Genomic DNA, 11,040 nt, shown 5'->3' with positions numbered 1-11,040 from the left:
TGGGGAGCGTTGCAACCGTGGCCTGCCTGCTGCTTGTGAGCACTGACACCATGGCATGTCTCGTGCTTGAGAGCATTGCACTGTGCCTGGTTCACCAAATGTGTGGCTTGGCACGTCGCGTGCTTGAGAGCGTTGCACTGTCCCTTGTTCGCCCATTTTCCTCCTGGCTTGCGTGAGCGGCATGCTTTCGCAATGTGCCCCTTTTTGTTACACTCGTGGCACTCCACATCCTTGAATTTACAGTCATCTGGTCTATGCCCCTTACCACTGCAACAATAGCATGGCCTCCCGCTAGCTGTAGGCTTTTCCGTAGCCTCTCTCTGCTTTGTTTTGACTTTCTTATCCACAACATTTGCCTTGTAGGTTTTCTGCGAACACTTCTGCGCACTGTCCTTTGTGACTTCAAATGCAAGTGCCCTTTCGACTGCAAGCGCCAATATTAATTCTTTATCTTTGTTGTGAGCTGTGCTGAGCAAGCGATCTCTCAATTCAGTGCTCCTAACACCACACATGAATCTGTCACGTAATGCTTCATTTAAAAATGCTCCAAACTTGCATGTGGCAGCTAACTTCCTTAAACTAGCAATGTACTCACTTATGGTTTCGTTTTCCTTTTGGTTTCTTCCGTGGAATTTGCATCTTTCGGCGATGAAATTGGTTTCGGGAACGTAGTGTTTCTCTAACAGTCCCACCAATTCTTCATAAGTTTTCTCAGACGGCTTTGCTGGAGCACATAAATCCATTAGCAAGCTATGCGCCCTTTTCCCTACCACCGTAAGAAAAAAACACCTTGGTCTTCTCTGCTTTGGTGTCTAGGCCATTAGCTGCAAAGTACTGCTCTAGCCTCTGACGATAACTATCAAAACTTTCCTCACTTTCCTCGAAGTGGAAATCTTCTGGCTTTCCGAATGCCATTTTCGCTTCGACGGTCCTTTCACTCGCCGAACGTCTCTGTGGCTCTACTGGTGGTGGTTGATTTTCCGCGTGCACCACCCGTGCTTCTTGTTCTGCAGAGTTTCCCTCTGCCTCGCTGTCACTGCTGGACATGCTAATGTGTCTTCCAACTTAAACATCCCATCCTCATCACCAAACTGTAGTGTATTTGCACACTAGTGAACTGTTTAAGCAGACAACTAGAAGAACACAAAGGCAGATACTCCTATGCAAGAGAACACGAACTGGAGTTTACTGTTAACCAAAGCCACTGTACATAGTCAGCTCTACCTATCCACGGCACGTGCAAGAGGGGGACGCCCTAGTGGCGCAGTACCTTTTGTACCTCAGAGAACAGCCATTGAGAACTCATCTTTCACCAGTACCAAAATAAAAGTAAACCTCACCAAATAATAGTATTATATTTCTGTGTTGGAACACCACAGAAGTCTCATCACATCACTCCTGTGGAGGATGGCCCCATATGGACAGTTGAAAGTCACACTTGACAAATGCTCTGGATACTTTAGTAATGCTTTTATGGCTGAGGACTACAATTGACTTGCTAACTTTAGGACTGCAGTTGTCATGAACAGTTTTGCTCTCAAGTTTCCATCAATGAAGAGTTTATAACATCAACGAAACTGTCTTCATGTTAAAACTGTTAAAAAATGTTATAATCACGTTGTCTGTTATCACCCAAATGGGGATGGGTTCCCTTTTGAGTCTGGTTCTTCTCGAGGTTTCTTCCTCATGTTGTCTGAGGGAGTTTTTCCTTGCCACCGTCGCCACAGGCTTGCTCATTGGGGATAGATTAGGGATAAAATTAGCTCATGTTTAAAGTCATTAAAATTCTGTAAAGCTGCTTTGAGACAGTGTCCATTGTTAAAATCGCTATAAAAATAAACTTGACTTGAACCGTCACTCACTCTGTGTCTTTTGTTTTCCGCCCCATTTTGTATAAACTCTAGACTGCTGTGTGAAAAGTCCAGGAGAAGTTTCTAAAATACTCAAACTAGCCAGAGTTTGGGGTAGCACGGTTGCCTCACAGCAAGAAGGTTCTGGGTTTGAACCCAGCGGCCGGCAAGGGCCTTTCTGTGTGGAGTTTGCATGTTCTCCCTGTGTCTGTGTAGGTTTCCTCCGGGTGCTCCGGTTTCCCCCACAGTCCAAAGACATGCAGTTAGGTTGATGTGGGGCGGCCTTGGGCTGAGGTGCCCGCATGTGTTCACTGCTTCAGGTGGGTTAAATGCAGAGGATGAATTTCACTGTGCTTGAAGTGTACATGTAACAAATAAAGGTTTCTTCTTCTTCAAACTGGTGCAAATATGCATGCCATGATCAAAGTCACAGAAATCACACTTTCCCTTCATTCTGATGTTTGATGTGAACATCAACTGGAGCGCTCGACCCGTAGTTGCATTTTATGCATTGTGCTACTGCCAGATGATTGAGTGATTAGACATCTGCGTGAATGTGTGTGTTACTAACAAAGTGGACAGTGAGTAGAAATGCTACTGTTAACATCTCAATCGATAAAATTGTTAAATATATAAACTGGTATTTTATATTCACCATATACCGATGGTATATATTATTGCAATAACGTTATATTTTATGTGCAGTTTAGTTGCAATCGTCATACTTTTAACCAGTGAGCTAAGATAATTTTACACCCAACCAGAACCACATTGTGCACTCAAAGTAAATAATCAATAGACCTAATGTTCATTTACGGTTTATTTTTCTTTAAAGCTAAATGTTTATGTAAGTGTATTAAGCATTAATGTTTCCCTTATTATTTTGTCACTATAATAACCCCCCAACACACACAAAGTACATTTGGGCTAATTTTATTGTGAATACTAATCATTCAGATGATTAAAATAGTACATAAACAACTAGGTACATTTAACGAAACGGATACATCAAGAACCTTTAAAACATGGAAATGGTCATTCTCCTTCTGAATAAAAGTTTATAACCAGGATCACAGCTGTGTGTAAAAAGCGGCAGACCATGTCAGAACTGGCTCATTGTCCCCAGGTCAAGATCTTTCAGCAACATTCTAATATTTAAAGATTCCACTTACACAGATGATACCAGGGCAAAGAGGATATAAACTCTGATCCCAATAACACATCCTAATGAACTCACTCACTTCCAGTCTCCGCCAGCTCCCAAAATGTTAAAAAATAAAATAAAATAAAATGTAGTGACATTAAGACGGACTACACTCATTCCCATAAACATCATACACAACTGGTTTCTCGATGCAGGGGAATCAGACATCAAAAACATACAAGGCAATTTTTAGTGAGTTGAAATCTTAAAATTCCCAGTGCCTAATATTTGATTTTTCCAGTTAGCCGCTTTAGTCCTTCTGTGGTTAAAATGTTTTAGAGTTTGAGGCGAGCTGAAACTTGAGACTGAGTCCAAATCAAAAGTGCATAACATCACTGAGTAATATTACTACATGCCTTTCAGTTTCACAGTGCTCCTTCAACAGAAAGAGCACCTGCTGTAACACAATTCTCATATATACACATCTACAGTTTTAAGTAGAATATTGTCCTTCTTCTCATATCAAAGTACAGTGCATTTAAAATGACAATCAAAATAAATAAAGACATACTACAATTAAGAAATCAATTTAACACTGTGTTAAAGAAATGCTTCAAGACCATCGGAAGATGGGCTGTGCCATCCTGCTGAGAACTGCGGGGATTGCTGTACAGACTGCGCCACTCTGTTAAGGACCATGCTGGTGCTGTGCTACACGGTCCCTCAGGAGAGGTGAAATGGCTGCGATGCTTTCGGAAAACTAACGGCACACGGAGGCCATACGCTCATGTACGCAGACTGACCTCTATATACACACACACACACACACACACACACACACACGCGTGCGTACACAGGAAAATAAAAATTTCTCCTATGAACTCCTGTAGCAACAAACACCTCCGACTGTTAGAGGTTCCATAACGGAAGGGAAAATTATGTACATGTGCATGCTTCGTTTGTGTTTCAGTTTGTAGTCTTTAGTAGCCAGCAGAGTGGCACCAATTCAAATGAAATAACTTAAGAGTGAGTGAAAGACAGAGAACTTGACACAGAGACAGATGAAGAAAGAAAGATAGAGAGCGAGCGTGACGGTTGGAGACAGTGAGACAAAAACGGTAGGATGGAGATAGCGAGTCAGACAGATAGCAAGGTAGGAGATATAGTATGAGAAAAAGAAAAACAGCAGGATAGAGAGAGATATGGATAAAGAGAGTGACTCCTCTGTCTGCCTTTCTTCAAATTGCATAATGTAAATCAGTCAGTAGTAAATCAATATTCGGTGTCTTTTACTTGGTAAGACTGAGTGTTTCTGTGGTTTCTACTGCCTGGGTGCAGTACTGAGAGGGACTAGTGTGTACGGACATAAAACAATTACAGTGAACTAGGAGCACGGCTCACTCTGCACCTGTGCCCTGTTGAGCGTCAGCTTGCACCTCTTTGTTCATAAGAAGGGTGTGTACGTATACTGTGGATGAGAGACGGCAGCCATGTATGTGGGTCCTATAAGAGGGCTTTTTCCGGGTAAGGGCTCTGTTGGGGGTCTGTGGGATTGGCACAGCTGTAGCTGGGAGTTTGGGTCAGGCCTGCCTGTCCACTGGCGGTGTTCGGGTACGCCTGCTGCACTTCAACAGGAGCCATGCTGCCCGCAGGAGCGCTGTACACAGGCGCCTGGCCTATGTACATGTGCACATCACTGGTAAAGACACACGTTGAATGGTTTCAATTAATGGACTACAAGGAATTAGATAATATCCAAGGCTTGAAATTAACATGTAAATTATTACTGCCCCAAATACAACCGTGCATGTCAAATTCATTGACATGACGAACGCTTTAATGAATTCATTAATTCTGAGGAATTCTCGATTCAGACTGGTCAGAAGGTGTGGATTAATTATCTACAGTAACAGCTCTGACAGTAGTATTAAACACTATTCAAATCATAGGTTTATGTCAATGAGCTGAATTTAACGTTTGCTCATCGAATCCTTTCAATAGTAAAAAAAAAAAAAAAAAAAAATTATATATATATATATATATATATATATATATATATATATATATATATAGAGAGAGAGAGAGAGAGAGAGAGAGAGAGAGAGAATCTTGCAAAAGTATTCATCCCCCTTGGTTAGAGATGAAAGTGGAGCAAAGAAAAAAAATCCTGAACTTTTGAAAGTCAAACTAAGATGGGGCGCAACGTCCCCCGAAAAAATGTTAATAACACGCAAAACCCTGCATTCTAGTGCATTTTAGTATTTATTTTCACTAAAACAAGTTATAACTTTTAAGCCTTTTTATTTCATGTACATTAGTGATTAACATGTCAAAAATATCAAATTTAATTCCCCGAGTTAACGAGTAATTTTCAGGAGTGCATTTAGAAAACACGGTGATTTTCCTGCTACACAGTTCATTACTTTGAAAAAAATCAGACAGTTGAAGGTAAACTCGGCAAAATCCCAAAACAGTGCTGTTAAAAAGTAAAAGGTCTGTTAGAGTTTCTAAAGCTTTCAGGTTTCAGTGTTGGGGACATTGAGCCTCGTTTATCAATCTTTTAGTAGAGTTGCGCGTTTGCAGAAGCTAAAGTGAACTAAACATTTCCAATTCATATTTATGCGAGTTGAAGCCAATTGTTTACATTAGTTCGTATTGTCTGTAAATTTAAACACCAATGAATACCAAATTTCTTATGTAAATCAGGGGCGTAGCTAGAATTTTTCAGGGTGTGTGTGTGTGTCACACACTGACTGGCAGCCTGAATACATTATGTAACAAAAAATAAATTACCATTGCTAGTTTTAGGCAGCTTAGAAACCAGCTCTTCCATTATTGCTGTTTCTTCCATGTTTTCTTGATGTGTTCTCGAAACGGCACTAAAACTTAGCTTCGAAACCACAAAATGCAACTTTGATGGAAAAAAAAAATATATAAAATAAATTGCTTACCTCTCTTCATGTCGAAAGAAGGAGGAAAGCTTCACTTGTTTTGACACAGCGAATTATTAACACGAGGAAATACTCGTAATTCGCAACTAAAGAGACTGCAGCTACACTGGCAGCTTGACCATGCTTTCTAGTGCGATTGTGTTGCGCTTGCGCAGAACTGTGTCAGTCCTGCACGCCTTAGCTCATGCACCTGAAGGCACGCCTTGGGCGTGCGCGCCTAACGAGCTCCAGCACGCGCGCCGTTAACAAAGAACACCTGTCTTTAATCAATGAACTATGCTTAGGCTATTTAAGGACCGTGCCCATGCAAGGACAATGCGAAGTATTACGCCACGTCTAGGAACGAGAAAAATCCGAACAATAAATTTCGGCATTCGGGAAACCGGAGATTTTCAAGAGTTATATCAAATTTCCGGATTTCCGGATCTATACTTGGTGTTTGTCCTGTTTTGTCGCATTACAAGCTGGAATTAAAATAGATTTCTGGCAGGTTAGCACCATTTGATTTACACAACATGCCTACCACTCTAAAGGTGCAAATTGTTGGTTTATTGTGACAAATAATAAGATGAAAAAACAGAAATCTGAAGTGTGCATAAGTATTCACCCCCTTTCATATGAAGCCCCTAAATAAGAGCTGATCCAACTAATTCACTTCATAAGTCACATAATTACTTAAGAGTCACATGTCTGTATAAATCAACCTGTCCTGGAAGGACCCTGAATCTGCAACACTACTAAGCAAGCAACATGAAAACCAAGGAGCCTCCAAACAGGTCAGAGACAAAAGTTATGAAGTATAGATCAAGGTTGGGTTATAAAAAAATATATATATCCCAAACTTTGAATATCCCAGGGAGCGCCATTAAATCCATTATAGCAAAAATGAAAAGAATATGGCACCACTACAAACCTGACAAGAGAAGGCCAGCCACTAAAACTCACAGACCGGGCAAGGAGGGCATTAATCAGAGATGCAACAAAGACCCCAAAGATAACACTGAAGGAGCTGCAAAGATCCACAGCGGAGATGGGAGTATCTGTCCATAGGACCACTTCAAGACGTACACTCCACAGAGCGGGGCTTTATGGAAGAGTGGCCAGAAAAAAAAAAAGTCATTGCTAAAGAAAACACATTCAGAGTTTGCCCAACAGCATGTGGCAGACTCCCCAAACACATGGAAGATTCTCTGGTCAAATGAGACTAAAATTGATCTTTTTGGCCATCATGGGAAATGCCATGTGTGGCGCAAACCCATAACCCTGAGAATATCATTCTACAATGAAGCATGGTGGTGGCAGCATCATGCTGTGGGGATGTTTTTCATCTGCAGGGACAGGAAAGCTGGTCAGGACTGAAGGAAAGATGGATGACACTAAATACAGGGCAATTCTGGAGGAAAACCTGTGAGTCAGCCAGAGGTTTGAGACCTCAATCCAATTGAAAATCTGTGGCATAACTTGAAGATTGCTGTACACCAACACAACCCATCTAACTTTTTTCTTCATCTTAATTAGTTTGTCATAATAAAAACAACAATTTGCACCTTTAAAAGTTGTAGACACATTGTGTAAATCAAATCAAATGGTGCTAACCCCCTGAAAATCCATTCTAATTCCAGCTTCTAATGCAACAAAACAGGATGAACACCAAGAGGGATGAATACTTTTGCAAGACACTGTACATTCACAGGGACGGAGGACGCTCCATATGATGAGTCATTCTAAAATAAAAATTATAAAAATCATTAGCCAACTGCTGGGGTACAAGAGGGACAAAACGTTATAGAAAAATAATCAACATCAGGGTAGTAACTGAAAACATCAACCTCTGAATTATTTTCCTACAACAAGTCCTGTAGTGTTTTATTCCATACTTATTAAATTTGTTGCATGCCACAATAACATGTTTCTCACTTTGTTACGGTCTTAAGAGAACAATAGCTTATTAGTGGCATCATACAAAAGGTTTTGTATGGGAATCAGTTTATCTATCTAGCTACAAAAGTCAAACTAAGTGGAAAAACCATGCATGTGCAAGGACACATTTATAATTTGCAGTATGATAAGGTGCCAACATTTGTACCGGAGAGATGGATGGATGTTAATTTCAAGCCCTGATAATATTTATATAATTTATGCTTTTTTTTCTGAGTGAGCAGTAGTGATCAGTCGTTACCTGGGCGCTGGTTGGCCTGGTAAAGGAGCAGGTACCTGGTTCATGGCAGGAATCTGCTCCACAGGAACACTGTAACCCTGCACCCCTGTAGCAGCGACTGCATACTGTCCTGCAGCTGTCTGCCCTGGGTACACCTACAGGTGAGATGGAGTCCCAAAATCAGGGGCAAAATATTTGTGTCTTATCGTTTCGAGTCATCCAAAGATGACTGCTGTACCAGGTTTGTTTTTGATCTCGTCAGAGGAAAGTTAAGTTGAGAGAGCTGCTCACCTGCTGTGAGGTGCCGGGCTGCTGCATGTAGTACTGCTGGCTCTGCAGTTTGGCATACATGGCATACACGGGATCTTCATTCATCAGCTTGGCGTACAAAGAGAGTGCCTCCATCACCTTCACATTAAGCTCAGACAGCTCCGAGTGCTTCCTGAAAGGCATTTTCATTCATCAATGCTAACCACTGCACCATCGTGCCACCCCATGAAGAACATGACAGTAGGCCATTTGCAGGAACTGGTCACGTGTCAGTTTTCCCCATAGCAACAAGCCCGTGGTGGGCAAGCTAACTTGACATTCCTTGCCAACCATAAGAGTTTGACTGGCGTTGCGAAGCAATCCATTTCTATAATAGCTGTTTTTACCTTTTCTACTGTCTTTTTTGACCCGAATTTTCGTGTGAACTTGGAAAAAGTTTGTGGTTTTAATTTCTGTCTTAAGTTAAAGCGAATCATTGGCCGTAAAAGAGAGAGAGTTTTTTGGAGTCAAGTTGGTCGCCGCCGAAAGAAATTCACATGCGAAATAGCGGATGTATCTGTATTTATTTTCAAGAATCTTCACACATTAAGCAAATGATAAAAGGTAGAAAAGGAGAAATTATAAAAAGTTATAAACATACCTGAGAAATCCGCCATTTCGCACGTGAATTTCTTTCAGTGGCGACCAACTTGAGACCAAAAAAAAACCTTTTTTACAGCCAATGATTCGCTTTAACTTAAAACAGAAGTTAAAACCACAAACTTTTTCCAAGTACACACGAAAATTCGGGTTTAAAAAAAAAAAAAAAAAAAAGACAGTAGAAAAGGTAAAAACAGCTATTATAGAAATGGATTGCTTCGCATCGCCAGTCAAACTCTTATGGTTGTCAACGAATGTCAAGTTAGCTTGCCCACCACGGGCTTGTTGCTATGGGGAAAATTGACACGTGACCAATTCCTGCAAATGGCCTACTGTAAATGGGGGATTTTTTTTTAAAAGGTTTATTAAAAAAAAAAATACCTGTCAATTTCTTCCAGTTTTTGATCAATGAGTGGACCCATTTGGTTGCAGGCACCTGAACAGAAAAAGGGGAAAAAATTAAAAACACACAGATTCAAATAAAATATGAAAGAGGAAGTCCTTTTGTAGTATATCGCATGCATAGCCAAGAAAAGGCCCTGTGCCCTACCCTCCAGCTGGAGCAGCTCACATGCGTCTGACTCATTATCTGTTGGATCTGCACTCTGGATCATCTGGAGCAACTGGTCCATTTTTTCCTGTGCGCATTACATCACCACAGAATTATGCCATATGAAGGGTCCATTAGTGCTACTATAAATGACGGCAAGTACCTTTTATCGACTTTATACAGCTACTGATCAAGCACGATCCATTTACAAAACATAATACACAGGAACTAAAACTATTGAGAGCATAACTCTGAGGAGTGCAGCCCAAATTAACACTGTAAAGGGAAATTATTGTGTAAAATAATTTCTCTATAGAAAGAATCCTCACTTCATCTATGTAGACAGGCTCAGGCTCCGGTTCGATGGTCTCCACCTGGATGTCCTCACTGAACTGCACTGTTTTTTTCTCTGTTTTCACTGGGCAAACAGAGTGAGATCTGCGTGAACTCAGCTCTAGTAGCATATGATAAAAACGCAAGAACATCATGAAATGTGAAATGCAAAGATAGATGAATATAGTGGGAGAAAATTAGTCAAATGACACTGAAATAACTAAATGAAGCTCTTTTTAAAAAAAAAAAAGCCACACACATGCTGATTAGTAGTGACAACAGGCAAAAGATGACAAAGACGATGCCTATACTCACTCATCTCTGGCTCCGCTGTCAGGTCTGCTGTGACAAAGTTGGATGGAAAAAGGCCCACACCCTGATACGTCTCACCTTTCCACCAGTTGGGGTCACTGTAATAAATAAATAAAATCATTCATTATCAGACCAAATGAGCATACCCTACTGACATTAAGCAGGACATATCAAGTATGCTCAGATTCATCAAAAAGCCAGATCAAGTTTCAATTCCAGCGTTGTTCTAAGGTAGACGGTGACCTGTCATCTAAGATGGTGATGATCTCTCCAGATTTGAAGGTCAGCTCATTGTCCTCTGCTGCCTCGAAATCGTAAATAGCCCGAACTTTCCTTCCGTCGGCTTTGTGGGAGGTGACAACGTTGCTAATGCTCGGGTAAAGCCCAGAGAATGAGGTCTGGTTCTGCAGCCGCTGCTCCTTCAAGGACAATTCAATGGCTGCACAGAGGAGACAAAAACAAAGTCAACCTTCTACACTTTCAGCACAATTACAGTACAGTGTGGTAAAGCATGGCACTGAAACAAACCCTTTATTCCATATTGTGCTTTATTTCCAAATGACTCATACCAACCCAAGTGCCCATGATTTTACAGAACATATACAATGGGACCAAAAAAAATAAATAAATAAAAGGCCAGGTTTTTTTTTTTTTTGTTTTTTTTGCATAAAAGTGTTGCTGAGTGCTCAAAGTTAGAACCCAGCTTCTTAAAAGCCCGTCTGCCTTCTGGGGACAGATCTGAATGGAACAGTACAGAGATGTGTGTGTAAAAAGCTTTCGGTAGGTTTATCACAAAGACTTAATTATTAGGAAAAACTCTAAAGGAAAAGCTT

At 40.9% G+C, this 11,040-nt stretch overlaps 1 protein-coding gene across 1 annotated transcript in view; it reads right to left on the bottom strand.

Moving 5' to 3' along the window:
- Nucleotides 1–2,767: 2,767 nt before the first annotated feature.
- The window catches only part of LOC132884934 (collectin-12-like), a 158,756-nt gene continuing 150,483 nt past the window's right edge, over nt 2,768–11,040 (bottom strand). Inside the window, exons 17-24 of the mRNA XM_060919027.1 lie at nt 10,451–10,646; nt 10,211–10,305; nt 9,892–10,016; nt 9,563–9,650; nt 9,394–9,448; nt 8,395–8,545; nt 8,125–8,258; nt 2,768–4,690 (exon numbers count right to left, since the gene is read on the bottom strand). Of these exons, the coding sequence (XP_060775010.1) occupies nt 4,498–4,690; nt 8,125–8,258; nt 8,395–8,545; nt 9,394–9,448; nt 9,563–9,650; nt 9,892–10,016; nt 10,211–10,305; nt 10,451–10,646 (1,037 nt within the window). The 3' untranslated portion in view covers nt 2,768–4,497. The remainder of the gene's footprint in view (nt 4,691–8,124; nt 8,259–8,394; nt 8,546–9,393; nt 9,449–9,562; nt 9,651–9,891; nt 10,017–10,210; nt 10,306–10,450; nt 10,647–11,040) is intronic.

The sequence above is a fragment of the Neoarius graeffei genome, chromosome 1 (genome assembly GCF_027579695.1).
Source record: "Neoarius graeffei isolate fNeoGra1 chromosome 1, fNeoGra1.pri, whole genome shotgun sequence".
Lineage (NCBI taxonomy): Eukaryota > Metazoa > Chordata > Actinopteri > Siluriformes > Ariidae > Neoarius > Neoarius graeffei.
Note: the sequence above shows the minus strand (reverse complement) of the source record. Positions and strands in the feature narration are given on the sequence as shown.